Source organism: Gadus morhua, chromosome 11, assembly GCF_902167405.1.
Source record: "Gadus morhua chromosome 11, gadMor3.0, whole genome shotgun sequence".
Taxonomy (NCBI): Eukaryota; Metazoa; Chordata; class Actinopteri; order Gadiformes; family Gadidae; genus Gadus; species Gadus morhua.
In genome coordinates, this window is record NC_044058.1 from 14,139,360 (window position 1) to 14,165,040 (window position 25,681).

At 47.7% G+C, this 25,681-nt stretch overlaps 1 protein-coding gene across 7 annotated transcripts in view; it reads right to left on the bottom strand.

The window, feature by feature from the left end:
* The window catches only part of vps13b (vacuolar protein sorting 13 homolog B), a 331,160-nt gene that overhangs the window by 191,983 nt on the left and 113,496 nt on the right, over positions 1-25,681 (bottom strand). For 6 of the 7 annotated variants that reach the window (XR_003978469.1, XM_030370004.1, XM_030370002.1 and 3 more), the window contains exons 20-21: positions 14,427-14,551; positions 12,137-12,281 (exon numbers count right to left, since the gene is read on the bottom strand). Coding sequence is in view for 6 of the 7 variants with exons in the window: in XM_030370004.1 (XP_030225864.1) it covers positions 12,137-12,281; positions 14,427-14,551 (270 nt within the window). In the remaining variant the exon portion in view is untranslated. Of the gene's footprint in view, positions 1-12,136; positions 12,285-14,426; positions 14,552-25,681 lie in introns of all 7 variants that reach the window. The other variant, XM_030370003.1, reaches the window with a different exon arrangement.

Sequence of the window (25,681 nt, forward strand, 5' to 3'; positions counted from 1 at the left end):
AGGCCTGAGGGCTGCTATAGCCATCACTGCTCTGCTGTGCTCAGCGTGAGAGGTGAGGGGTGGGGGGGGGGGGGGTAGACAGGCTCTCTCTCTCCGAAGACACATTAAGACATATTCCATGATTGCTCAGCAGCTTCAGGCCACAGTTGTCATGAAATAACGCTGATGTCACCGCCCCCATAGTCGTACGCCATGCGCCCAGACACGCATACACACACACACACACACACAGCTATAACAGGCCTAGGGCGTCAGCATGGCAATGGGAGTGTACTGCCAGGGCGATGGACGTTACTAAGGTTTCGCGGTTACCGTGGCAACCTGCCCAAACCATTGGGTGGGGGAAACCATGCGTGTGCTGCTCTCTGGCCGACAAAGCAGCTGGCTGAGGTCACAGGTGTGCATACATATATAGTAAGTGTGTGTGTGTGTGTGTGTGTGTGTGTGTGTGTGTGTGTGTGTGTGTGTGTGTGTGTGTGTGTGTGTGTGTGTGTGTGTGTGTGTGTGTGTGTGTGTGTGTGTATGTGTGTGTGTGTGTTTGTGTGTGTGTGTGTGTCTCAGTGTGTGGTATTGTGTGTGTGTGGTAGTGTGTGCATGTGTATGTGTCTGTGATAATGTACGTGTTTGGAAGTGTGTGTTTGCATGCGTATGTATCTGTATGTGCGTGTATATGTGCATGCGTATGAGTCTGTATGTGTGTGGTAATGTCTGTGTTTGGAAGTGTGTGTTTGCATGCGCGTGTGTGTGTGTGTGTGTGTGTGTGTGTGTGTGTGTGTGTGTGTGTGTGTCGTGTGAGCTTGGGCTTATGTGCAAGTAGCTGACTGACTGGAGGTCGAGATCATCATGTCCAGCTCTCTTACATTTCTTTCTCACACTCACAGTGGCCAGGTGCGTGTGGCCCTCTGGGACTATGAAATGGACAGAATTTGTCATGATGCCCACAATCAACGATGCCTTGGTACACATTACACCCACAATGCGTCTTTGTGCTGCACACTGAATTTTATACATTTCAAGACAACTTGCCTGAAGAGAGAGTGAGAGAGCGCCTGTGTGTGTGTGTGTGTGTGTGTGTGTGTGTGTGTGTGTGTGTGTGTGTGTGTGTGTGTGTGTGTGTGTGTGTGTGTGTGTGTGTGTGTGTGTGTGTGTGTGTGTGTGTGTGTGTGCGTGCGTGCGTGTTCTTCGTCCCTGTGTTTTTCCTGTTTGCGTAATGAGGACCGAAAAACAAACAAGGCCTACCACAACACTCTCTGAAGTCCTCTGTTCCGCCCTGGCCTTAATACGCTGGGAAACGGGACGGATTGACTTTGACAGTGTAGATTGTATTTCACGTAGCGTCCTCCATTGTGTCATGTGCGGAGAGGAGCGCCCTAACCGCTGTGATATCATTGGCTTGTCGATAATGTTGAGCCATGCTGGATGTTTGCTGCGTTGCAGGGCTGCTGTCGGCCTGCGTTAGGGGGCTCCTTTCCTGCTCCGCTCCACAGGGGTGCAGCCCAAATGACAGTCCTCTCCGGCTTGGTCCAGTCGTGTGGCTCCTCTCTGTCTACCCAGGGGACACCGCTCAAGGCACACAGGGTATATGCCTTTTTCTCGCGATGGTTGGGTACAACGTAAACCAAAAAAATAAAAAGTAGATCAAGATGGCTTGCTTTAACTTAAAGCAGACACACGTGCGTGGTTGTTGTTCTTTAGGATGATCGCATTTGTGAAAATCCTAACAGCCGCACCTTGATCAGGATCATGTCATTTATAAAAGAAGACTGGAATAAGCTTGCTTATGACACAACACACACTTCCACACAAACAACTGACGTAGTTAAAGAAAACCACAATGCCCCCGCCAGCCCAGCATGATATCACTTTGTGTTCACACCCACCACACCAATCATCAGTGATGATATATTAAGGCTACTTAACCGAGACCGCCCCGCTGAGTGCCAGCCATGTTCTGGAACATTGACCCCTGGCTAAACACACTCGGAGTGTGTCGCTCCGGTTTACTGCAATAATCTATTACCCACACAAACCAGAGCGTCAGCATGAGGGCGGGGCAGAGAGGGGCCCTGATTCACAGGAGGAGAGGATGGGAGCGACAGCCAGGGAGGCAGAGTGAGAGGTGTGCGCACCACTACATTGCGCACGGCAGGTTGTGTAATTGCGTATCCGTTACCGTCTTCAAGGGAGGGGTGTGTGGCTAACTGGCAGTATGCAGCCGGTCTTCTATAAACACAAACACAGAGGGCTTAACACAGAGCCGGAGCAATGCCTAGAGGATGGAGAGCTATTGGCAGGAAGAGACAGCACAATTAGCTTCTCTTCATTCCATCGTAATCCTGTGCTATAAAAAAAAGATAATAATTGTAATATTGGGCTCCCTGGTAGGTTTGATGCGAACACCATATGAGGCTTCCTCTCAAGTAAATTGAAATTCTTGAGGAAAGGACTTCACTATTTTCATTAGGATGGCTGGTTACCATTCTACCAGGAAACACTGCACTGCAGGTTTCATGATGAGCCCATTCCCTTGGACCCAATGCGTAACCTTAACCTTATGTTAAGACTTTGAATTTGGGGACAAGCCAGAAAGTTGAAGCCTCATTGGAGCAAGAGAACCTGTTGGGCCAATCATAGCGCTTCGCTCTGGGCTGTGCATTGGTATGTATCTTTGGGTTTTAAAAGACCCTTCCCGGGCACTGATGTTAATCCCAGGTTCCTTATTTGGAATGAAACTGCCACATCTTGTTATTTTGAATGGAAGGGCCATCATTTGTTACAGAGGGAAAGGTGCTCATGCATTTAAAGACTCAAGGTAGGAATGTGGTGCCATTACTGCCATGGTGGTGAGAGAGCGAGAGCAAGAGAGCGCGCAAGAGAGAGGGATGGGGAAGTACAACCTGGTAATGAGAAAGACAGAGGGGAACAAGGGTGCTCAAACATTAGGAGAATTGCAGCCTAACAAGTCCAGGGAGACCTCTTATAGAGAGGGGATATTCCCACTACCATGTCAGTTTGTGTGCTCCTAATCCTCCCCTCATGGGCCACTAGGCCAGACAGGCCTTGCTCTACACACACCTGTCCCATCTTTTGTTTCCCCCCCCCCCCATTTCTCTTCTGTCAGTCATTCGTCATCTCTATCGTATCTCTCCTTTCCCCCCCTTATTGGTCTTTCGTAGGACTCACTCCTATTCACATTTGGTTGTACTGAAGGAGACCATTCGCACACTTTAACAGCTGCAACCGTCACATCTCACTAACAGGGAAAGCCTTCGACGTCTTTGAAGTCAGTGTGAGCGAAAACATTAAATAGTCGGAAAAAGGCGTACCACGGCGACTAAAGGCCTTGGACGACGAGCAAATCAGCATCGCCACACTGGAGAGAGTCGTACCCTACCGGGGTCACGGAGGCACATGTCTCTCGGGAGTGTGAAAGGGTGGCAAATGCACAAAGCCACACCATATGTATTATGGCGCTCAGGACGGCGAGTGCTCCCACGCGTGAATGCTGATTTGCGCATGACACAAAGAAATACCACAAAAACAAAGAAACACAAGGAGAAAAGACAGATCACATCAAAGCCACATCAGCCGAGTTCTCCGCCGCCGGGGCTGAACGTTACTTGCGTCCAAAACAAGTACAGAGTGTCCCTGGGTCTTTCTGCTTAGAGGTTGGGCAACAAGACCATACGAAAACAGGCTCATCACAGGGACCTCGGCATTTCCCATGCGGCCGGCCTTCTATCTCTCTGGTATGTTCCCTATTATGAGTGGTTTACAGTGTGCTGAAGTGTTGTATACTCTGCTGCAGCTGCGTGCCGGGGCAGCGCCGGGCCCTGCTAATAACCAGCCCGCCTATTTGTTTTGGATGCACGTCGGTGTTTATTTAAATATTTATGCGATCCCATTTGTTATGCTGCCATGAAAAGCGCCGGCGGTGTGGCTGAGTTCGGACGAGTGTCTTTTCGCATCGTTGTTTTGATCTCCTGGATGCACACCCCTTGAGGCATTCACCCCATCAGTGTATACACACAATGGTTTGAGGTGACCATTGTAAGGAAGCCCTCGAGAGCTCCCAAGGTATAGGTTTTTATTAGAAATGGTCACTGTTGGTAAAAAAACCAGCAGATGCCGGGAACAGAGGACTGGACAGTGAAAGACGAGGCCTGAAGCCAATGCGAGGACACGCTGCTAGCGTCAACCAGCTTTTTGAAAAAGAAGAAAAAACATGGCTCCTCTCGATGACACTGCAGGTCCCTCCTGAGTCCCACACTGATGAAATCATTCCCTAATCGTGTTTCAAACACATGCGATCTTCAACAATCACGTCAATGCAGCTAATCCACAGTATACGTCTAAGGAACCTCATATTGAACTCGCGAGATGCTCTCACCTTGGCCTACGGCAAAAACCACCGCCAATATCCACAAATGTCTAACTAATCCCCGGTGAGAGCAAATGAGACATACGTGAAGACAAATAAAGGGCAAAGCCATAGATGAATACAAATCGTTCCTTGGTCTCTGCTAAACATCGGCAAGGGTTTGCCCGGACCCAGTGCTTTTTGGAGGGATTGGGGATATACTCTTCATTTACCAAGCACCCCCCTGACCCTCAAGACCACAACCGCACGCCTCAGGGGGCCCTGCTATCTCACCATTCCTCACGGTTTTATTGTTTTCTTTTCTCCTGCTCCAACCTTCATTACCGTGATGAATTATTGACTTTCCTAGTAAAAAAAAGACTATTTAAATAACTTTAGAATGAAAACATTATCCCCACTCGCCACAGGCCGCACCAGCCAATAAAAACAACCTGACTTCCATCAAGCTACTACGGCTGGGATTATGGTAATGTGTAACTGTAAATTTAGCCCGATGTTTTTTCGTCATTCCTGTGATATGTATGCCTCCGAACACATGAAGGACTTTTCCCCCGTCCATCTCTCTTTGTTATAAACCTTGTCTTTGTTCCTTCAGATCACATATCCGTTTTGGTCATCTCTGAGATGAGGGATTTTCCTGACAAAGTGAGTTTGAACGTAACCAAAGCCATCAGCTAAGGAAATCATTAGTGTACTTCATGCAACATGTTCCATCTCTGCAAAGTTCTCCACATTTGCTCTCCTCACTCTGTAACTATTCATCTCTCTATCACACACGCCCTGTCTCCTTCCATGCTTCCAAATAAACAGCACAAAATAGTTGTAATCCCATCATCCTTAGCACTAGGAGACAGGATCAAACAGTTTCCACCCTCCAACTCTAAGAGACTGCAGCTAGATCGGAGGATAGGTTTCTTCGCTCCAACCATGTTCCTGGTGTGCCAAAGGCTAATTTTAGGATTGAAAAGCAAAGCCAGTGAGATCACTACTCTGGTCCGGGCCGAGAACAATGAGAAGGGCTCGAGAGGCTCTCCATCAGAAACACGCCACGGCTGCCAACAAGAACATTCATTAGGGACAAATAAAGAAAATACTTAGAGGCTAGTTTTATGTGAACCAATTTGTGGTGTAATTGTGCGGGCGGACTGAAATTGACCTCAAGTTCGAGCAATACATCTCCTTCCCAAAAAATATGAGCCTAGCTTCTCCTCGTGAAGGAGAATCGAACAGAAAAACAAAATGAAGCATTAACACATATAGGATGTTCCTAGGCAACATTCAAACAAACCGCTGCGGTAACAAAGAAATAGCGTACTAATGTTCAGCTTTAGAAAAAGATGAAATTTAAAACCATGTGCCTACCAATCATTTCCACCAGAATGTTTAGCTAGGACCATCACTGTGACCAGAGTCCCAGAAACACTAGTCAGTTGACCATTTGGAAAAAAGACACATGACAAAGAGCCAAAACCAGTCAGAATTGGAAAGAACAAAAGGGAACTCTAAGTCTTTTAAGTATTTAAAGGATTTGAATTAAAACCCATTTATCAGCAAAACAACATCAAACCATAGTAGCAGGAAAATCAAAATAGACCAGGTTCTAAGGAGAGTACATTAGAGATACATCCTAAAATACTACTTTCTAACCGGGCCTGGTTGCTATGTGCATGTTAACAATGTATAGTTAAGGATTTTTTCAAATGCGAAACTGGCTGTGACCGGTTCTCAAAGTCGGCCTGGTGTCTTACGAAGCATATAGGATGCATGTAAAATGTGCACTGACCAAAGGGAGAGTGGAAGAGACAGAGAATGTTAAAAGGGTTTGGTTGCCAAGAACTTGTCGGCTCTATATGGTTTCTTAGATCCTGGCTGGGCACCATCATCACAGCAACCGGTATGATATCACCTCACACTCACAGCGTTCCTGGGAAGCCAGAATCTGCACTGAGCTGGTCGAATGTGTCTTTGTACATTTGCCTGCACATTAACAGGCACCTTCCAAGGGCCCAGAGGAAAATCCTAGCTTGATTACTATGAAACTGTAGCTAGGCTGAGTGTGGTAACAAAACAACATAACACTCAAAACTTTACATCATAAAAGTGCCAGGCATGTGCTCAAATGGCCAATTGGAAGCAGCAACAGTCTTGCTATTACAATTGTTCTGTGAAGCCTTTGAACTGCTCAAAGTTCTGAAAATGATTTTCTTTCAGAGAATTATGATTTACTCTGCTAATTCCCTTAGGTGATTTAGGCAGAGAACTCAATATCTACAGTGGAAAAAGTAGGATAATCAATGGGCACAGAAAAGCACTGCCATAGCCAGTATATAATTGGGCGGAACAAAACACCACCCACATATCAATTTCCCACAACGATTCTGGCTTAACCTGTTAACTCAATGTTCTCTAATTGAATATTTTCATTTGTACTTCTTGAAATATAGAAGCGTCCAAAACTAGCACAGACACAGGAATTGTTTGGAAACATTGAGCAGGGAATTCTGATTATAGAGATTTTAGATCTGTGTCCGGCCTTGGTCAAAGTATAAGGGAAGCAATGTTTAGTGACATTAATACCCGATGAACTGCATGCACCCTATGAGTACAGGATGAAACTACATGCCCATATTAGTGGCCTAAATATGTTTAAATCCAAACAGCTCAAGATAACAGCCTGAATGCAAGATATCAACAACCACTATCATAGATCTAACGCTGCAGTACTTAAGAAGTTCAATAATTCCAGAGGGCCCTAGGAGATGTTCAATTTAAGGTCATGGTAAGGCAGTCAAGGCCGTTGGTGGCAGCCCATTCAGATGGGGCCGGCCCTATTTAAGTGGAGCCAAACACTGATGTTTATTTCGCAAGAGTGTTTTGTGAATGGAGGATCAAACATGCACCTTGGCCACATCTCTCCTCCATTTAACCAAATAGATGTCTGAGGAAAGAAAGCAAGACGTCAGAAGCTGGATTACCAAGTTCCTCGGAGTCCCTTGGGAAACGGTATGTCGGCAATTACCTGGAATCCAAAATTCAGCTCGTCATGCTGTGTATCAGTGACTCAGAGTCACTATAATTTTAAGCTCAATAGAGCTAGGGGAAAAAAAAATAACAACGCAACCTCATGTCTTTGCCTGTAAATGATCCAAAAAGCGGAGGGTTGGACCATTGCCACTCATTTCTCACAGCAACAAAAAAGAATCGGCACAATTATCAATTTGCATCAAAAAATTTCTCTTTCAAAGTTCTCGAGATTACATCAAGAAACACTGGTCATTTTTCTACTAGAGTCACATTAGGTCTAACGTACAGTAAATCATTGCTGCCAATTGATTCAATCCCAGCTGAAAGGCTGGATCAGATGTCCTCAAGTAAACACGACACAATTACAAATACATCCAGAGGAATCAATCAGAAGAACAGCCGGGGCTAAATGGCTTCGGAAACTAAAGAACATCCCACCCAAAATCCCAACAAATGATTAAAAAATAAACCTTATAAAAGGCCAGCTAACCGTCAACATAGTACAAACACCAGCGGCAACCATGATAAAGTAACCAAAGTAAGATTTATTTAAGAGCCAGCGCCAGCGAATCATTATTTTAGTTTTCATAATAGTAATCACAAAAGAATCATTGCCTTTGATCAAACATTGCGTTCTAATTACACTATGTCCTTCCAAACACAATAGAGCACCATCTTGGAGGAAGCTTATTGAAACCACAACAAGTCTGATGTCAGCAGCCTCTATCACAATGTGATTGGAGGTTTAACAATGGGGAAGGACTAACCCCAAAAACAGAATATATATGTGGCCTGTATTCCCATGACCTGGAAGGGCATAAGATACCACATTTTGTCATGAAGGATTTCAGAATTGTAATAAAGACATTATAAAGGTCTTCGAGCTAACATCATCTGTGGTAAATCACCCATGCTAAACAAATATGAACTAAGGGTAAATGAACGTCATTAAAACAGGATTATAATATGAACAAAAAATATTTGGCTCAGCCACCAAGCTCCTCCATCTACCTGATTCATATAGGCCAGTTCTCCTTTAATAAACCGTGAATACTGTAGCGGGGTACGTGAGCACCAGGAAATATCCATCAACGCATATATTACCATGGATCATGTAACAAACCGCAAGCCACGCATTTGAGAGAATATGATAAATTTACATTCCCTTCATTATACACCAATTAATCCCAGGAAGGATGGATTACCCAGAAAATCAGGTGGAGGGATGGAGTGTTTGGGAGGTGCATGTGGGGCTGACAGTCCACTGTACCTGAAGTATCGAGTATCACCGCAATCAACAGGCAGCCCCGTAGGACGTGCAGTCTTAATTTTTTATTCATAACTCCCACGCTCTGAAGTCACATACTGTTCAGGGAGAATGAGAAACCGCGTTCAGAGTGGGGGGAGGGGGGTCGCCGCATGACGGAGAAGGAAGGAGAAGGGAGAAGGACATCCAGTGCAGGGAATGGAAGGCCGTAACGCCGCCTCTGCCGTTCAACGTTAGTCCATCATGTGTGCCCAGGCTATAACAGTAATTACAAACACAAGTTGCTGTGGACGCCCAAGTGGTCTACTGATTCCGATCGCTACCCAGAAACAATCTGCCATTCCTGCACACATCGTCATTTTTCCGAAGAAGGTATGACGATAATTGAATGACCCGAAGTCGATTATGCGTTTTGTTTGGCTCTGTTGTCTCCGTCAATTGTGTTTTAATTGCTGTAGAATTTCCAAACCAACACCTAGATACTGAAGGATTGTTTGCACTTAACCAGGGAAATATTTGGAGTAAGCAGAGAGTTTAAGAAACGATTCACTATGTTTTTTACGCACTAATGCAAGCCACTAATGAGACACCGTATACAAACAGGTCCGCCGCTAAACATCCCATTACACAACCGACTTGAGGCCAGATGCGCTGGCCCACTTAGCCGTCTCCAACGTTTAACGTGTATGCTTCTGTCCTCGTCTGTGTTTGTGTGTTATCGGCTTAAAGCAGATCTTGGGCTGGATTACGTAGGACATTATATCATAATATAATGAGATACGAAGCGTGCAGGATCACGCATGTTGTCGGACTTAGCGAACAATAATTACTTTCCGTTGTTAGGCCGACTTCCTGCACTTTACGGCACTGTAAGCCTCAGTTCACTTGCTTATGCTCCAGCTCCAAACAAAGCCGAACGGTCTGTCACGCCAATTTTAATCACGCAGACGTTCCCATGTATGGGACCAACTAAAACAATGACTCAATGGTGTAAGTGTAGGGCAAATACAAAAAAAGTCAATACATACAATGTAGGTTACGGCACTACAATTGTGTGGGTTTGAATATTACCTTCAAGCATGGACCTACATACACACTGTGACAATGTCAGTCATTTTTTAAAGGTTTGTCAAATGAAGTGGTTTGTTGATGAGGGACAAACGTATAGGTTCCCTTCTAATTGACATACAGCCTGACATAAAGGCAGTGAGATGGTGATGTAGCACAGAGCAGATCTGTAGCGAACAGGTGTGACACCGTGGCGATTGACATCCAGAGTGTACTTCAATAATGTCATTTTTGTTTAATTGTTGCTGCCGACTAAAGTTAGTTGGCGTGTGTGTGTGGGTGTGTGGGCATGTGTGTGCGTGCATGCATGTTTAGAAGTGCAGGTGTTGGTGAGTTTCAGTGTGTGTGTGTGTACATCCGGTTTGGGTCAATTGAACTGTTGGATCTTTGGATCTTTGATGAGGAACTTTGCTGTTGAGATGTGAGTAAGCAGGGAGACCACGTGATGGAAAAGCCATTAGAGTGCGTTAGGTGAACAAATATTAAGAAAAGAGAAAGAGAAAGAGAAGGAGAAGGGGGTCAGTCTGACCCTTTTCAAAAAACCCTGCTAGGAAAGAAGCCCGATGTCTTGATTCAGAGCTCTGAAAATGTCCCCGGCGCCGTTCTCCCATAAAGACACTAGAGACGCAGTAGGGGGACCGCTGCACACATGCAGAGCTATTTACGGCCACAGTGATGACCTCAGTCATCGGGAGGAGTCATCATTCCGGTCGGGAACAAACACAGAGATACTTAGTGTGGAGGAAGGACTTGGGAAGAAAAAGGCAATCACTTGCCTGTTTCCTCTGCCTCTATCGCAATGGCGCCTTGGCGGTATGCGTTTCAACCGTTTAAGTGTTCAGAGGACCCCGAGTGTAAACATGCTGAGACCCAAGTGAGGTCGGGGGCCGCCTATTTACAAAGCACTGGAACTAATTCACATTCCCAGCAGGACGCCAGCCGACTTATTCCGTTGGATCACATTAATTAAATATCAATTGGGGAAACTCGAGAGGGATAGGTGGGCTATTACGTTTTTAAATAATACTGGGCTCAGAGCATTCAATAAAAGCCATCCCTGCGGCATGAGAATGCCTGTGCAGTGTCAAAAACAGCCCCTAAAAACAGGGACTTGGGGCAGGCACCCCAGGTAAGACTTGGAGAACGGGACGGAGAGCATGTACCTGAGTGAACAATGCAATGTTGTGTGTGCAGATGTGTACACACGTGTCTATATGTATTTATGTATATGTATGTGTGTGTGTTTAATGTACGTGTACTTGTGTGTATGTGTGAGTGTACATGTGTTTACGTGTAAGTGTGTGCGTGGATTTGTGTATATGAGAACGGCCCCCATGTACGGTGAAACCCAGGTCAAATAGATGACTCATACCGATGACACAAACTGTCACATATACAATATGTTTAAAAAGTGCTCCGCGCTACACAGGATCCCCTCCCCTCCCCTCCCCTCCGTCCAGTCCATCCGCCACCACCACTCAGAGCCCCAGAAGCTGTGGGACCGCACTGGCGTCTATGGTTCTACACAGCTTGCTCATGGCCATTCCACCGCACCGCACAGCCGGTCCCACGCTAGCCTCTGTCTGAGACTGCATTAGTCCCCTCTTCATCTCTGTCCTCCTTTTCTCTGTTTCTCCACTCTCCCGATCCTGGGAGCATTTACAGTCTCCTCCATAATGCGACCAACAGGGGGGGTTAATAGTAATGCATGGGATCTGAGGAGGTCCAACATTCCATGGTGTACAGTGGACAGTGTGTGTGTGTGTGTGTGTGTTTGCTCATGTGTGTGTGTGTGTGTGTGTGTGTGTGTGTGTGTGTGTGTGTGTGTGTGTGTGTGTGTGTTTGTGTTTGAGAGTGTGCGCATGTGTGTGTGTGCATTTAGGGTATGGTTGGGGGCAGCAGTAAAAGCGGAAAAGTAACAAGGAGTTGGGTTCAGGACAGTGGACACACTGGATTCTGGCCCTGACAAAGCAGAGAGAGCCCTAGCATGGTAGCCAGGAGCCAGGAGCAGAGGGCGAGAGACAGGGAGAGGTAGAGAGAGAGACTCATGGAGATGCTCCGTCCCTGTAGCAGCGGGGGTCATTCAAGTGCCAGCCCACCACAGTGTGTTGAGCAACTGCATGGTGCCAACACGTAATCACATGGTACCAACACTGGGCTGCTATTACCTCTCCAATGAATGTATGTGGATTATATTAGTGTCAGACAAAAGACAAAGTGTCCCTTGTTTACGTTACGTATTAGCTTGTATAAATTCCGGCACATTGGTTACTTTTTATACAAATTTTGAGACAGGGCTATTAATTCACACTTAATCGTCTTTCCTAAACGGAGAGATTTATAGTATACTGTGCGGGTGCCATTGTTAATATAACAGTTAATGTCTGAAATCCTACCTGTTACGGTCTTGGTTTTGACCGGGCTGCTGGCGTAATCGGACGCCTGATTGGAGGGCTGTTTGGCCAGTGGCGTGCTACCCACAGACACCTCATCCTCTCTCCGTTTGGCCAGGGGCATCGCCATAGCAACCACTGCCGGAGCCTGTGAAAACATTGAGCCATGAGGTCATGGGAAATGTATTCTCAGTCAAAGGATGTTAAAAAGAAGAACAAATGTGTAGAATCAATTCTGTGGTTGCTTTCAAAGCGATATATTGCTTGTATCACATTGTTTTTATTATAACACTGCTTATACTGTTGTAAGTAGGTAAAAAAACATTCATTTATCAGCTACCGATCGAGAGGGTTAACGGTCATCGAAGAAGGGATGGGAAGTAGGAGAGTAGAGACACAAACACACACACACACCCTGAAATCTAGGAAAGAAAAACAAATAAATAATAATAAAGAAGCAGCCGCATAATGAATAAAAGCTGGCCTTAGCGCATGCAAATCCATATACACACACTCACACACACACACACACACAAACACACACACACACACACACACACACACACACACACACACACACACACACACACACACACACACACACACACACACACACAGGCGCGCATTCTGTGTGCAGCCATTAAGGAGGCTCAGGAACCAGAGGGCCGAAGGGATGGTCGGAGAGGAGGAAAACCCCTGAGGATTAGCCAGCGGCCGCATGGGGGCCGTGATGCAGTCGCTCACGGCTGGCGGCCAGCGGCCTCCTGCAGGCAGCGTAAACAAACACGCTGAGCCTTCACGGTACCCTTTGTTTAGTGCGCCTCGTGCTCTTCTGTCTGACCAAACCACTGATTTTCAATGACCTTAAAGCTGGGTTGTTTTGAGATTAAACACAGGACGTGTGCGATCGCACCGGTTTCCAAAAGCTACTGGATGTGTTATGAAGCCAAAGCCTTTCCAAATCCTCCCCACCAGAGCCACAGTAAATAAATGACACAAGAGCCAGGGTTTTCTTTCCATTTTTTTTTTGTTGTGTTTTTTTTTTTCATCCCCTTAGATTAGCTTTCAAAATCAAACTGGGTACTTTTGTTTAGTTGCTCCAAAAAAAAAAGAAAAGGAAAAGTGTAATTGGAAATAACACGTAAGCAACCCGACAGATGCATCTAGTCCAGGGCATCTGAGCACTATACGGTGCCAAGATGCACGGAGTAGCTTAACATGTTCGCACATGAGTTGTGATGCACGTATCAGTATGTGACTGAACTGCAAATAGGAACTCATGACATTATGTACATTACACACATGGCTATAGCAAGAACACTTTGAAATGTATAGACATTCAATGCGAGCCGTTTGATGGTTCAAGTGTTTCTAGGGCGGGGAAAACATGAAACGGAAAAACACGAACATTTGTGATGATATATTATATTTCCGATGAGGAACACGCTGGAAAATAATGTGCCGTGCCATATTTAATACTGCTGCTGAAAGCAGGTACCTTCACAAATGACCATCATTCATTCAGTATGGATGACATAATGTAAGCTAACCCTCTTAAACAGTGTTAACGTACACATGCACACACACTTCACCCTTCTCTTTCCCCGTTCACATATGTACCACAGGTGAAGTCTCCTTTCTACTGTCCTTCACTGGCTGCTGATTGGCCATCAGCTGAAGGCCTGAAGTCCTCCACAAACAACCCTGACAGATGGGTCAGCGGGCCCACCCACACACACACACACACACACACACACACATACACACACACACACAAATTACAAGCAGCCCTGTGTTAGAGTAGGTCACATTATCACACACACTCAGCGCCCAAACAGGCATGTGCCAGTGTCACAGCTGAGACGGGAACCAGCCCTGTGCAGGCAGCGCTTCAACTCGTACCATGTGTTTACAGAGAACACCATGACCCCCAGGCAGCGCAGCCAGGGGTCAGGGCTGACGCAACACACTCACACTCACACACACACACACACACACACACACACACACACACACACATACACTCACACACTACTGCAATTAACTGACACACACTGAAAACATAAATGTGCAAAGGTTGTAGAAATGCTTCATTTAGACAGAGAGAAACAGGGAAGGAGAGAGAGAGATAGAGGGACAGAGACACATGCAGAGAGAGAGAGAGGGAAAGATGAGGTACTGATGTTGTTGAAGTGAAACCCAGACAACAGAGGGTGAGAGACCTGTACAAATAAAGAAAGAGAGAGAGAACTGTGGTACTGTGTACTGTGTATTATGGAAGGGCCCATGGTACCTGCTGCTGCTGCTGCTGCTGCTGCTGTCTGCTGCCCGTTCGGTGAGGCTGGTGGAGCAGCCAGGTGCACACCACGGGGTCCACGTTGGCCGCGATGCCCTGCACACTGACCAGCAGCACAGCACCTGGAGAGGCAAAGGGACGTTGTAGTTCATGCATGTGTTCATGCCAATAAAGCCCTTCGAATTCAGAGGGAGAGAGACAGAGAGAGAGAGAGAAATAATTCAATTATGGAGTTCTGGAGATAAAAAAAAGTTGAAAAAGAAAAACTAAAATAAAGTAAACACTGTAAACCAGAAAGCTGCACATAAACATCTTGGCCTCTGAAACGCATGTCAACAACGGTCTATTGTAAATCCGGCTAAACGAAGCCCACAGCGCTGTCCACATTGATCATCTCTCGCCCCGCTGAGGCTGCTGCCGCCCATCCCTCGTCTTATTTCTCCCAGGCTAAGGTTTGGGAGCTCCCCCAAACAAAACGACAAACCTTGGCAGCGTCCCCCGCGGGAGATACTACAGCCACTGACAAAATCAACATCATCGCTAGCAAACAAGGACGTCTTTGTGGGAGACGGCGTCTCGGCGAGGATGCTTTGTCAATATCAGCCTGTGCTGCTCTTGAATCCGGAGGAATTTGGACGGAGACGTATGCATTAAGTCATGTGGAAACTATGCAAAGCCCCCTCTGCAACACAACGTTGCTCCGATTGCCGCACCCGAGCGCCAGTGATGATAGCGGCCGCGTTTGGAGGAAGATGAGACGGAGAGACTAAAGGACAAACGATACCGATCGCTGCAATCAGCGTCGTCGAATCACAGCGAAGTGAAAGAGACTTCGGACAAATCTGAGAGGATTTGGTGTCATGGCCGTCTCCTTTCACCACAAAGCACCCCCCCCCCCCCCCCCCCCCCCCCCATACCCTCCCCACACGTTTACACTGCTTAACGACGTGAATGTGGGTACCAGGGCTGGTACTAGGAGAGGGGTGAAGGGAGCTGTGGGGAGGGGAGGAGAGAGGGGGGGGGGGGGGGCAGCGAGAGAAGCTGGGTGGGGAGAGAGAGAGAGAGTGTGGCAGCGAGAGGGTGGTGGTGAGGGGATGAGAGCGAGGGGGGTAGTGGGGGGGGGGGGAGTGGTGAGTAGCGAGAGGGTGGTGGTTGAGGGGAGGAGACAGACAGGGGCAGTGAGAGAGTGGTGAGTGAGGGAGGGAAAGAGAGGGGGGGGGGGCATTTTGTTTCAATCGTGCCGCGTCAAGGCGAGTGTGTCGCGCCGGGGCCAAGAACAACATTTTCTTTTGATAAATGTCTATGAAACCGGAGATCTTCTCCAGGGTTTTGGTTTACTCTTAAATAATAATCTTTACCAACAATGAGCGAGGGGCCTGAGGTAATGCGTTCGGATCCTATCAATAATGACTCCCATGCCTGGAGGATTAGCGGCGGGGTCCCTGGCGTACGAGGACATCTCGGCTCTGCCGCGCTTCACAGCCGTTTAATGGTGAGGGTGGCGGCCTGGTGCACAGATCTGGAGGGGTGTTGGAGGAGGGATGGGGGGGGGGGGTTGTTGGATGGAGGCTTGGCTCATCTGTTTCAAAGCCTTGAGGCAGAGAAGAGGCAGCACAGTGTGTGTGTGTGTGTGTGTGTGTGTGTGTGTGTGTGTGTGTGTTCGTAACTCCCGACAGGAACTGATTGCTCATTGTTTTGCTAAACAGTCCAGTTCCTTAACGGCATTGACAACCCCCCACCCCTCTTTCCATCACTTGATCCCTTTGTTGAGAAATCTTACTCTTCACACACACACACCCACCCCTTCATTTTTGTGAATCACGCCTATAATATATCACTAATTTGATTAATTCAACCCTGTTCCTTGTCAACACCACTTGGAAACATACATGGATTATTTCCCATGATGCATAAACTTCCGTCACTTTCTCCCACGTGTTCAACTTCTATGTACATGCCTGAAATCCAAACTGACAACTGGTAGGCAACACCTATTACAGTCACTGATGCATTTTGTTAAAAATGGCAAAGGATATCCAAGTAAATAGGCATTCCTTGTATCCCAGGCACTTCCTAGCCTCTCTCAATGTACTATCCACATCTTTATTCTGCTTTGTGCTCTACATGTAGGGGAGGTCGTCCATCTCTACCTCCCGCATAACAAATCCTAACATGACCTCATGCTGGTCTATCTGCACCCCTGACCTCCTCTTCCGTCCCCACCGTACACCCCCCTCGCCCCAGAGACAGGAGGGGTGTATTGGGGTTTGAAACCTCAACTCTGCGGTCGAGCTGCACAGCCGCAGAGTGGCTGATTAACAGGCCCTGGCTGTGTCAGGGACTCACTGTGGGCTGGGCTGCAAGTGGTTCCACCAGGACCCTGAGCAGCCCTGACTGGTATCTCCTCGCCCCGGACCATGGCGATTTGCGCGAGTTGGTAGCGGTCGTGTCCTGGAGGTTCATTTTAATCTCTCGTTCTCCCACTACCTCCCTCACCAGATGCATAAGTGGTCTCACCAGAGCCCTGGGGAGCCCCGACTGGTACCCTCGCCCGGACCACGGCGATTGGACCTCTCTCTCTCTCTCTCTCTCTCTCTCTCTCTCTCTCTCTCTCTCTCTCTCTCTCTCTCTCTCTCTCTCTCTCTCTCTCTCTCTCTCTCTCTCTCTCTCTCTCTCTCTCTCTCTCTCTCTCTCTCTCTCTCTCTCTCTCTCTCTCTCTCTCTCGTGCATTCCGCCTGGATGAGTCACAGCCTAACATGCCGGGTGCAATATCCAGGGAGTTATTACCGAGGTAAATGAGTGAAGGAAAACAATACATAAAATGCATAATTGCAGCTAACTATTGGGTTTGGAAGCTGCTGGGCTGCGGTCTTCGAAACAGTATCAGCAGCATGTGTCGCGGGCCAACCTCTGCTGTGCTCTCTATACTGCGCAGGCAGCAGTTAGCCAAAGACAAACAGGTGAATGGGGCTTCTGGAGTTGATGTGGCAGGCTTGAGTAGCTGCGCTGTGTTTTGGCTGTCCTGCCAGCTCCTTTCATATCTGAGGTGAGGTTTTTTTTTTTTTTCCCCCTGTCAGACGATCATTACCGTGGTGACAGATACCGAACTACACAAAACATATATTTTCTTACTTCTGTAAGGGGCCGACAGGGCGTGCCTCATTCTGTCTCTCGCACCCCCCCCCCCCCCCCCCCCCCCTCTCCAGCGCTTCGGCTAAATGATCACTCTAGGGTCGTTTAGATTCTCTGTCTCCAGAAAGGGAAATAAGCGCCTGTCAACCATGCTGCATTGTGTGCTTAACGGTTATATTCTGCGTCGTTTTGATAGTATTTTTTTTTCTTTTCCGTGGTAATGCAACCGGTGTCGTTGTTTGATCTGGTAGTTGATGTTCTCTCTCTCTCTCTCTCTCTCTCTCTCTCTCTCTCTCTCTCTCTCTCTCTCTCTCTCTCTCTCTCTCTCTCTCTCTCTCTCTCACTCTCTCTCTCACTCTCTCTCTCGTGCCAGTCGTATGACAGGCGTTCCGGCCGAGCCCGCCGTGACCCTGGGAGCGTGCTCAGTGTTGTCCTTCTGCTGTCTACCAGGGTGGTACAGAGGTATGCAGCGGTAATTACACACAAGTGATGACAACGATAACAGAGGTGTTTTTCTTGCTTCCTAAGTAATTCCTTCAAACTCGCCCCACACACACACACACACCCACACCCACACACACACACACGTACACACAAACAAAATAGACCTAACACAACCCAGAAGGACGCACTACCTTCCTGCCACACACACAACTTTACTCGCCCACAGTGGACCTATTAATGTCAGAGCTGTATTTTCGCCGTGTTTTCCTTTGCGACTGAGGACCGGGAACCTTCAAAGAGAACAGAGAGACCGCCGGTGTTGTTTTATGGTTGCCTTACATCAGGCAGCCCTGAGCAGTCTGCAGCCCTACAGGCAGAGGACAGGCCAGACAGACAGAACGTGTAGCGTGACCACACACACACACACACACACACACACACACACACACACACACACACACACACACACACACACACACACACACACACACACACACACACAGTTAAACTGCAGCCCCAACTGTAGTTGAACTCCACGTCAATCTCCACATACGCCTGACCGACGTATGAGGATGCCATGATGTTAAACGCTTTGTTTCGTTTCTCTGTCTTTGTTTGAGTCTTCTGGTTGAGTTCATTTCAGGCTCAGTATGGCGGACAGAAAGAGGTTTTTCTGGAACACATGCAAACAAATAAATGTAACCACTCTTCTGGAGTCACTTTGGGCATGAAACTCTAGAAAGAGAGAGAGACAGAGAGGGGGTGGGGGAGGCCAGCTCACTGTCCCAGAGGTGAACGCCGCAACACTGATTAGGCTGATGCAGGGGGGCCTGACCCAGCGGCCTCAAGGTCGTGACCCGCCAGCCCCCCGCCCCCCAAGACGAAAATTAATCCATAGGAGGAGGGAGGGGGGGGTCAATTAGCATACGATCCCCTGACCCTGACTCCCCCCCCCCCCAGGTAGAGGGATCCAGGGTGCTAGTGGGCATTTGTAGGGGGTATTTGAGTATTTGCACTCCAGCCAAAACAATCCCTCCCCCACCCCCACCCCCACCCCCACCTCCATCACCACCACCCCACCCATGCCTGCCAGCCCCCCCATCGCCAGAATCGCTTCATTGTTGTCCGGGGGGGGGGGGGGGGGGATGTCGGGAGCCTGCGCCCAGCTCCTCCAAGTGAAAATAAATAAATAATTCTGGGCGCTGCATAGGCGCGTCAGCCAGATGACTTGTGACAGGTTTGGTTAATTTCGAAGCCAAGTAGCTAAACAAAACATTACGGCAGTCCACGGCCCTGCACGCCTTTAATTGCTTTTCCGATGAGCTCATGACTTGAAGGTGTCCTGGACCGGGCCGCACACTCCGACAGGTGCTCTGCTGCACGTGTGTGTCCGTGTGTGTGTGTGTCTGTGTGTGTGTGTCCGTGATTATGTGTCTGTGTTTGTGGTTGTGAGAGGGAAGGAGAGAAAGAAAATCTGTGGAGATCAATTGAAAGGGTTTCAGCTGTGTGTCTGTGTGAGGGAACTGGGTGTAGGATGTGTGCCGAGTTGTGTCGTACTTATGTGACTATGTGTGTGTGTGCATGCGTGCGTGTGTAAGGGGAAAGAGAGATGATGTTTGTATATTATATGGACACACAAGGAAACATGAAACGCGTAAAGATTTCCGATCTCTGAAACTATTTTATGCATACGCCCATATTCGTACATACAAGACGTGTGTGTGTGTGTGTGTGTGTGTGTGTGTGTGTGTGTGTGTGTGTGTGTGTGTGTGTGTGTGTGTGTGTGTGTGTGTGTGTGTGTGTGTGTGTGTGTGTGTGTGTGTGTGTGTGTGTGTGTGTGTGTGTGTGTCCAGAAGCTTGGAAATTGTAACCAGACACAAGGATGTGCTGTTCCTCTCTGTTGCTGCTCGACCTCTAACACAACTACCCTCTGTTGCTCTATGCCCTTAAACCGAAAAACAGGACGTTGACAGGCCACACTCGCCTCATAAGGTTTACCAGTAGCCGTGGGTACAATGACCAGCCTCTCCAAGGTGCTAAATGAGGATGCGCAAACCCACAGGTGGATGGAAGCACACCTGCATGTTGTTTTCCCACGTGACAAATGGTAGAGAAGGAGACATGTCTGTTCCCATGCCTGAGGCTACCTCCTCCATCTGCAGGGCTTCAGCAGAGGGTGAGTCATGCTAGTTATCTGTGGAAGCCCCACATTACTCTGGGCCCCAGCACGGCCAGTGGAAGGGCCCCTGGGGCGGGTGGTGTGTGGACAGAGAAACAGTGAGACACACGGGAAGCCAAAAAAAAACGGGGAAAGACAGGAGAATGGATATGTTATTCTTTCAGTTCACCGGTCATGCACTGCAGGTGAATTCATGTACGCCGCTAGTGAAGTCAGAGCGTGCCATGAGGCCCCAGATGTTGATAAGAGACAACTATGTTCATTTATAAATCCGAGAAAGTATGGATGAGGAAAACATCAGCCCTCATCCACCACCCTCTCTTCCCCGCTCCACTCCCCCGCAAGGCCTTCAAGCGGTTTGGAACAGCGTCCTGATGGTGAAGACCTGACCAGACGCTGCATGACCCTGGTCCCGCGTCAGGGGGAATCAGCCGGAGAAAAGGGAGCCCAAACAATGAGCGCAATGTCAGCTCTGTCTCATCCATTATCTCCTGCCCTCATCATCTACTCCCTCACACACTGAGCACAGGTGCGCAGCCTTAATGAACCGGGACAGTAATGAAAATAAATACAGACGCTCGCACATGTGCAAGTGTGACACACATAGCACAACCACATCATACGTATACGAGAGTTTAAATGTAGCCTTGCACTGACACACACACACACACACACGCACAAGCGCGCACACACACACACACACAAACACACTCCATCTCTCTCAGGAAATCGCATTGAAGGAACGGTTTTGGAGCCACTACCGAACGTGAACCTGGCCCTCATCGGCCAGATAGCCGGCCATTCCCCAATGAGCGACGAGGCCCTGCTCCGCCTGATTGTGTTAATGCATCATTACCGCATCCATCATGGAGGTGAGGCGCACTGTGGGAACCCTGAGCTGGCCCTGATGGAAATGCGAGGAGACAGGGAGAGACGGCGCTGAACCTCATTAAATAAACAGACGGCTGATGACTTCTTCTTCTACTGCTGCTGCTCCTGCTGCTGTTTCCCACCGAGCGCCCAAGCCCCGAGAAGCAGGCTCACCGCCGCCATCGCTCAGCCCGCCGCGTAGACCTCTCACTCTGAGGTTCAAGATGAGTTCGCTCCGCTCTGTCGTGGGCCAGAGATTGTTCGCTCTCTCTCTCTCTCTCTCTCTCTCTCTCTCTCTCTCTCTCTCTCTCTCTCTCTCTCTCTCTCTCTCTCTCTCTCTCTCTCTCTCTCTCTCTCTCTCTCTCTCTCTCTCTCTCTCTCTCTCTCTCTCTCTCTCTCTCTCTCTCTCTCTCCCCCCCCCCCTCCCTCCTCCCAGTCAGTGTGTATTCACAGCCTGGTCTGCGGGGCTGACGGGAGGATGACTCATCCCTACCTGTCTGCAGGTCTCCCTGAGTTTGGACCGAGACGCCGACCGCACTGTCGTCTGTCAACAAGTGCCTCTGAACGCCCGCTCTCACGCAGTGTGTTCAGCTGCTACCTCCAGCGAGTCATGTGTCATCGGAGCCTGTTTTGGCTGCTGACATTGCTATGAACTGAATATTTGTAAGAGATGCTGAAAGGAAATTACATATATTATTCAATTCCCCGTCGCTCTGACTGCCCAGTATTTTCTCTATCTCTCCTTCTCTGCCACCTCCTCCCGTTCCTCCCCGCCACGGTAGACTGAAGATTACTCCTCTTAAGGACATAGCCCTGAGTGGTTGCACATTTCAGCCATTTAGCAATTTGGTGTAATAGTTTCAGGATGAGCTGATGTTTCAGCTGCGATGGAGGGACACTCTAGATAGAAGGACTGAGAGACTGCCAGAGAGAGAGAACAGAGAGGATGGAGGGGGTGGTAGGAGTTATGGAACAACCTTGCATAGCATCACGGGAACATGATTTGCCATGGGCCAGATATCCCGGTGGAAGGTAGATACGGTGCCAATACTCAGATGAAAGAGCTCAATAGAAAAGTACTAAACATCAGGGGAGTGGAGGATAACACGCTCTGAATTCAAGGTGGGCTAGGGAAGGATATTTGAAACCCCTAAAGGCCTTGTTTGCTATGCATAGTTAGGTGCAGATATCAGCATGTTTGAAATGTCCTCCTGTTAATTAGACATTACAAATGTTGTCTACCCCGGCTCCAGGTGACTGATAAGAGGTGCCGCCTTGCCAAGAACATGCATGTGAGCGCGTGTGCATATATGCGTGGGTGTGTGTGAGGGAGTTTGAATGTATGCGTGTGCATGTGAGTGTGTATGTGATTTATGTGCATGTGTGTGTGCTTGCACACATGTGTACGTGTGCGTGCGTGCGCGTGCGTGCGTGCGTGCGTGCGTGCGTGCGTGTGTGTGTGTGTGTGTGTGTGTGTGTGTGTGTGTGTGTGTGTGTGTGTGTGTGTGTGTGTGTGTGTGTGTGTGTGTGTGTGTGTGTGTGTGTGTTTGACCTGAGGCTTGAGATTGGGATTTTGCCTGATGTAGGCAGGCTGTTATTAGTGAGTGACGAGTGAGGCTGAGATTTGATAACTCCTCACTGACTGAGTAAAGACAGAGTGTGTGCTTGTATCTCCCGGTCAAAGTGTGTCACTCCTATCTAAACACAAACACACACACATTGATGATAAGCTGGGAGTGTTTACCCCACAGATCTTTGTTTTGTTCAAGCAAACGGCAAACACACTACATTATGTTACAGGCATGTGCACAAAAAGTGCACGCTATCAAACCATCCAACACGTGCACACGCACACACACACAAAGCCTCCTGCAGCTCAAACCACTAACATCTGCCCTAGTAAGTAACCATGGCACTAACACATCAGTTAAACATGTTGCAAATACTGCTTGGGTTGGCTCAATGCAGAACAACATCAGGAAGAGGGGGGCAGGTTTCAGAGAGAAGAGTAGAAAATTGGATAAGAGGAGAGGAGAGACTTGGAGAAAAGGACTCAGAAAAGGTATTAGAGGTAGGCGAGAGTATAGGGCATGGACATCAGCATGCCTCATGGGATTTATTGTTGGCTAAACTCATTTTTAGAGGACTCAAGTGTTTAAGTACAGTAAAATCCTGAATCAACCTAAATATACTGCAACCTAGGCTACGATAACGTTGTTTAGCCACATGTCAAATGAGAAACGCTGTGGCAGATTTAAACGCAACTATGCCTCTGTATAAGGAAAATTATTTCACAATAAATTACCAAACAATGACCAAAAAAACATTACAACCCACACAATAAGTAACATTCCAACATTCCATGTCCCCATGCTTCCATAATGGAGGCGGTCATTGCGATGTGACATTGTGATGTACAAACTCTATTGAAATTAACGTCTGGGGGGAGACGGCACAGAGAATGGCCGGAAACGTAAAAACCGCCTTGAGCCTGTTTTATGATACATATATGCTACCGAAGAAACCTCATTTGCAAGTTTGGTTAAAGCTTTTGAAAAGGTGTTTTTCAACAGTAGCCAGTCTACAGAATTGATTTAGAGACATTTTATTTGACAGATTACTACTGTATGCTTAAGGATCCCCGCCTCCAGTAAAATGATTACTTGAAACTATTCTGAAACAAAAGCAATGAAATGCTGCGTTCAGCCAGATTCATTTATACATTATACAGATACATTAATCTGAAGCCTGATCTGAAGTGTGAGACTAATTAGGGGAACTGACCACACAACCTGCTAGGGGCCTCAACTTATCTTCCTGTCGGTGTGAGTTCGCTGAAAAATAACACGTTTACACACACACACACACACAGACAAACAGACACACGCAGACTGGCAGACTTAATAGTTCAGCAAGATACCCCTTGTCTATGAAATGTTGATAGACTGCTGGCAGTTTGAATAACCAGCAATCCACCTTTACCCCTAAGGGAGATAATGGTGACGGGATTTAGGGCAGAGGGACACAAACTTGGCTTCATTGTTGGTCAGCAAAGAATATCTGGAAATCACAGTTTCAATTTCTCTGTCTAGACTCGTGAACTCCTCAGAGAAATGGACGAGTCTGTTTTCAAACCGAGTTAAAACGAACAGCCCACACCATTTTAGGAAATAAAAATGGGTTTGTTCAGGAGCCATTTTGAAATGAAATCGCTTTTGAGTCCAGAGGTTTCTCACAGCAGACATGATCTTCAAAACAAGAATCTTTCAACAGGAGGTATTTTAAACTTTATTTTGGAGGGGGTTCATCATGACAATGAAATGGCACAGTGCTCGGCTGCTGTCATTGCTAACATGTGCTGCAAGCGGTAGGAAATTTCCTTGTCTGAACCATAGTTGGTCAGTAATCTGTGCAGTAGCATTACCTAAACCTCAACACAGCCCAAGAATGTGGCCCGAGAGCCCCGGTGTGTGCTTTCCAACCCACACTGCACGTAGGCTCCTCATATATTAACCTGACAGGGAAATACCGCAGTGCAACGCTAACCATGTCATTAAACCAACCCCGTGGCTTCCACATCTCATAAGGTAAACTTATGTGGCTTTTTTCACAAAACCCTGCTTTTATCCAAACCCACTCCCATCAGTCACTGCAGAACCATGCTTCCTTCAGCCAAATGATGAGCCTGCCGTGCACGCCCACGCGTTCCACCTCACGCACCTATGATGGCCGGAGGAGAGGGGTCTGGACAGCAGCTGTGCAACCAAGTAGTAGCAGCGGAGGGCCGTCCGTGACATGTTTACACATTCTCTAACTCTAGTCTGGCTACTCTGTATGTGTGTGTGTGAGAGATCGACAAGAGAGCTGGTGATATAGTCGGCCTCCAACAGTTTTATGAGAACGGTTCCTGAAATTTCAGTGTGAATCAGAGGTGTGTGTGTGTGTGTGTGTGTGTGTGTGTGTGTGTGTGTGTGTGTGTGTGTGTGTGTGTGTGTGTGTGTGTGTGTGCGAGACACAGTGGAAGCCCTCCTCTAGTGTCTGTTCTTTCATCTTCCATCTCCTCTCATCCTCTCTCAACACGCGTGCGGCCTGTGTTTACAGCCTGTTTATTTGAGTAGCCGCGCTGGGGGTTGTTTGGGTGAGCGTGTGGTGCTTGTGTGTGTGTGCGGGGAGGTCAAACCACACATGGTGAGTGGGACCTCTAGACCCCCAAAGGGCCACTCAAAGCAATGATAGTGTACTACTGCTGCTGCAGACACACACTCACTCATTTACACAAAAGCGTATTCACACACACACACACACACACACACACACACACACACACACACACACACACACACACACACACACACACACACACACACACACACACACACACACCAATTTATGCCATAATGAAATACTTGCCTAACACTCTTTCCAGGTTTAATATATCACAACAATATGGCAAACATATTAATTATGATATTAGGAGTCTGTAGTGACTGATACTGCTTCATCTTGCAGTAGCATCAGGAGTTGGATGATACTTCCGTGATATTTACATTTACGCATTTTTATGCTTTTTATTTATGCTTTAAAGATCCGGCGAGTTAGACAGGAAGGTATGGGAGAGAGAGGGGAG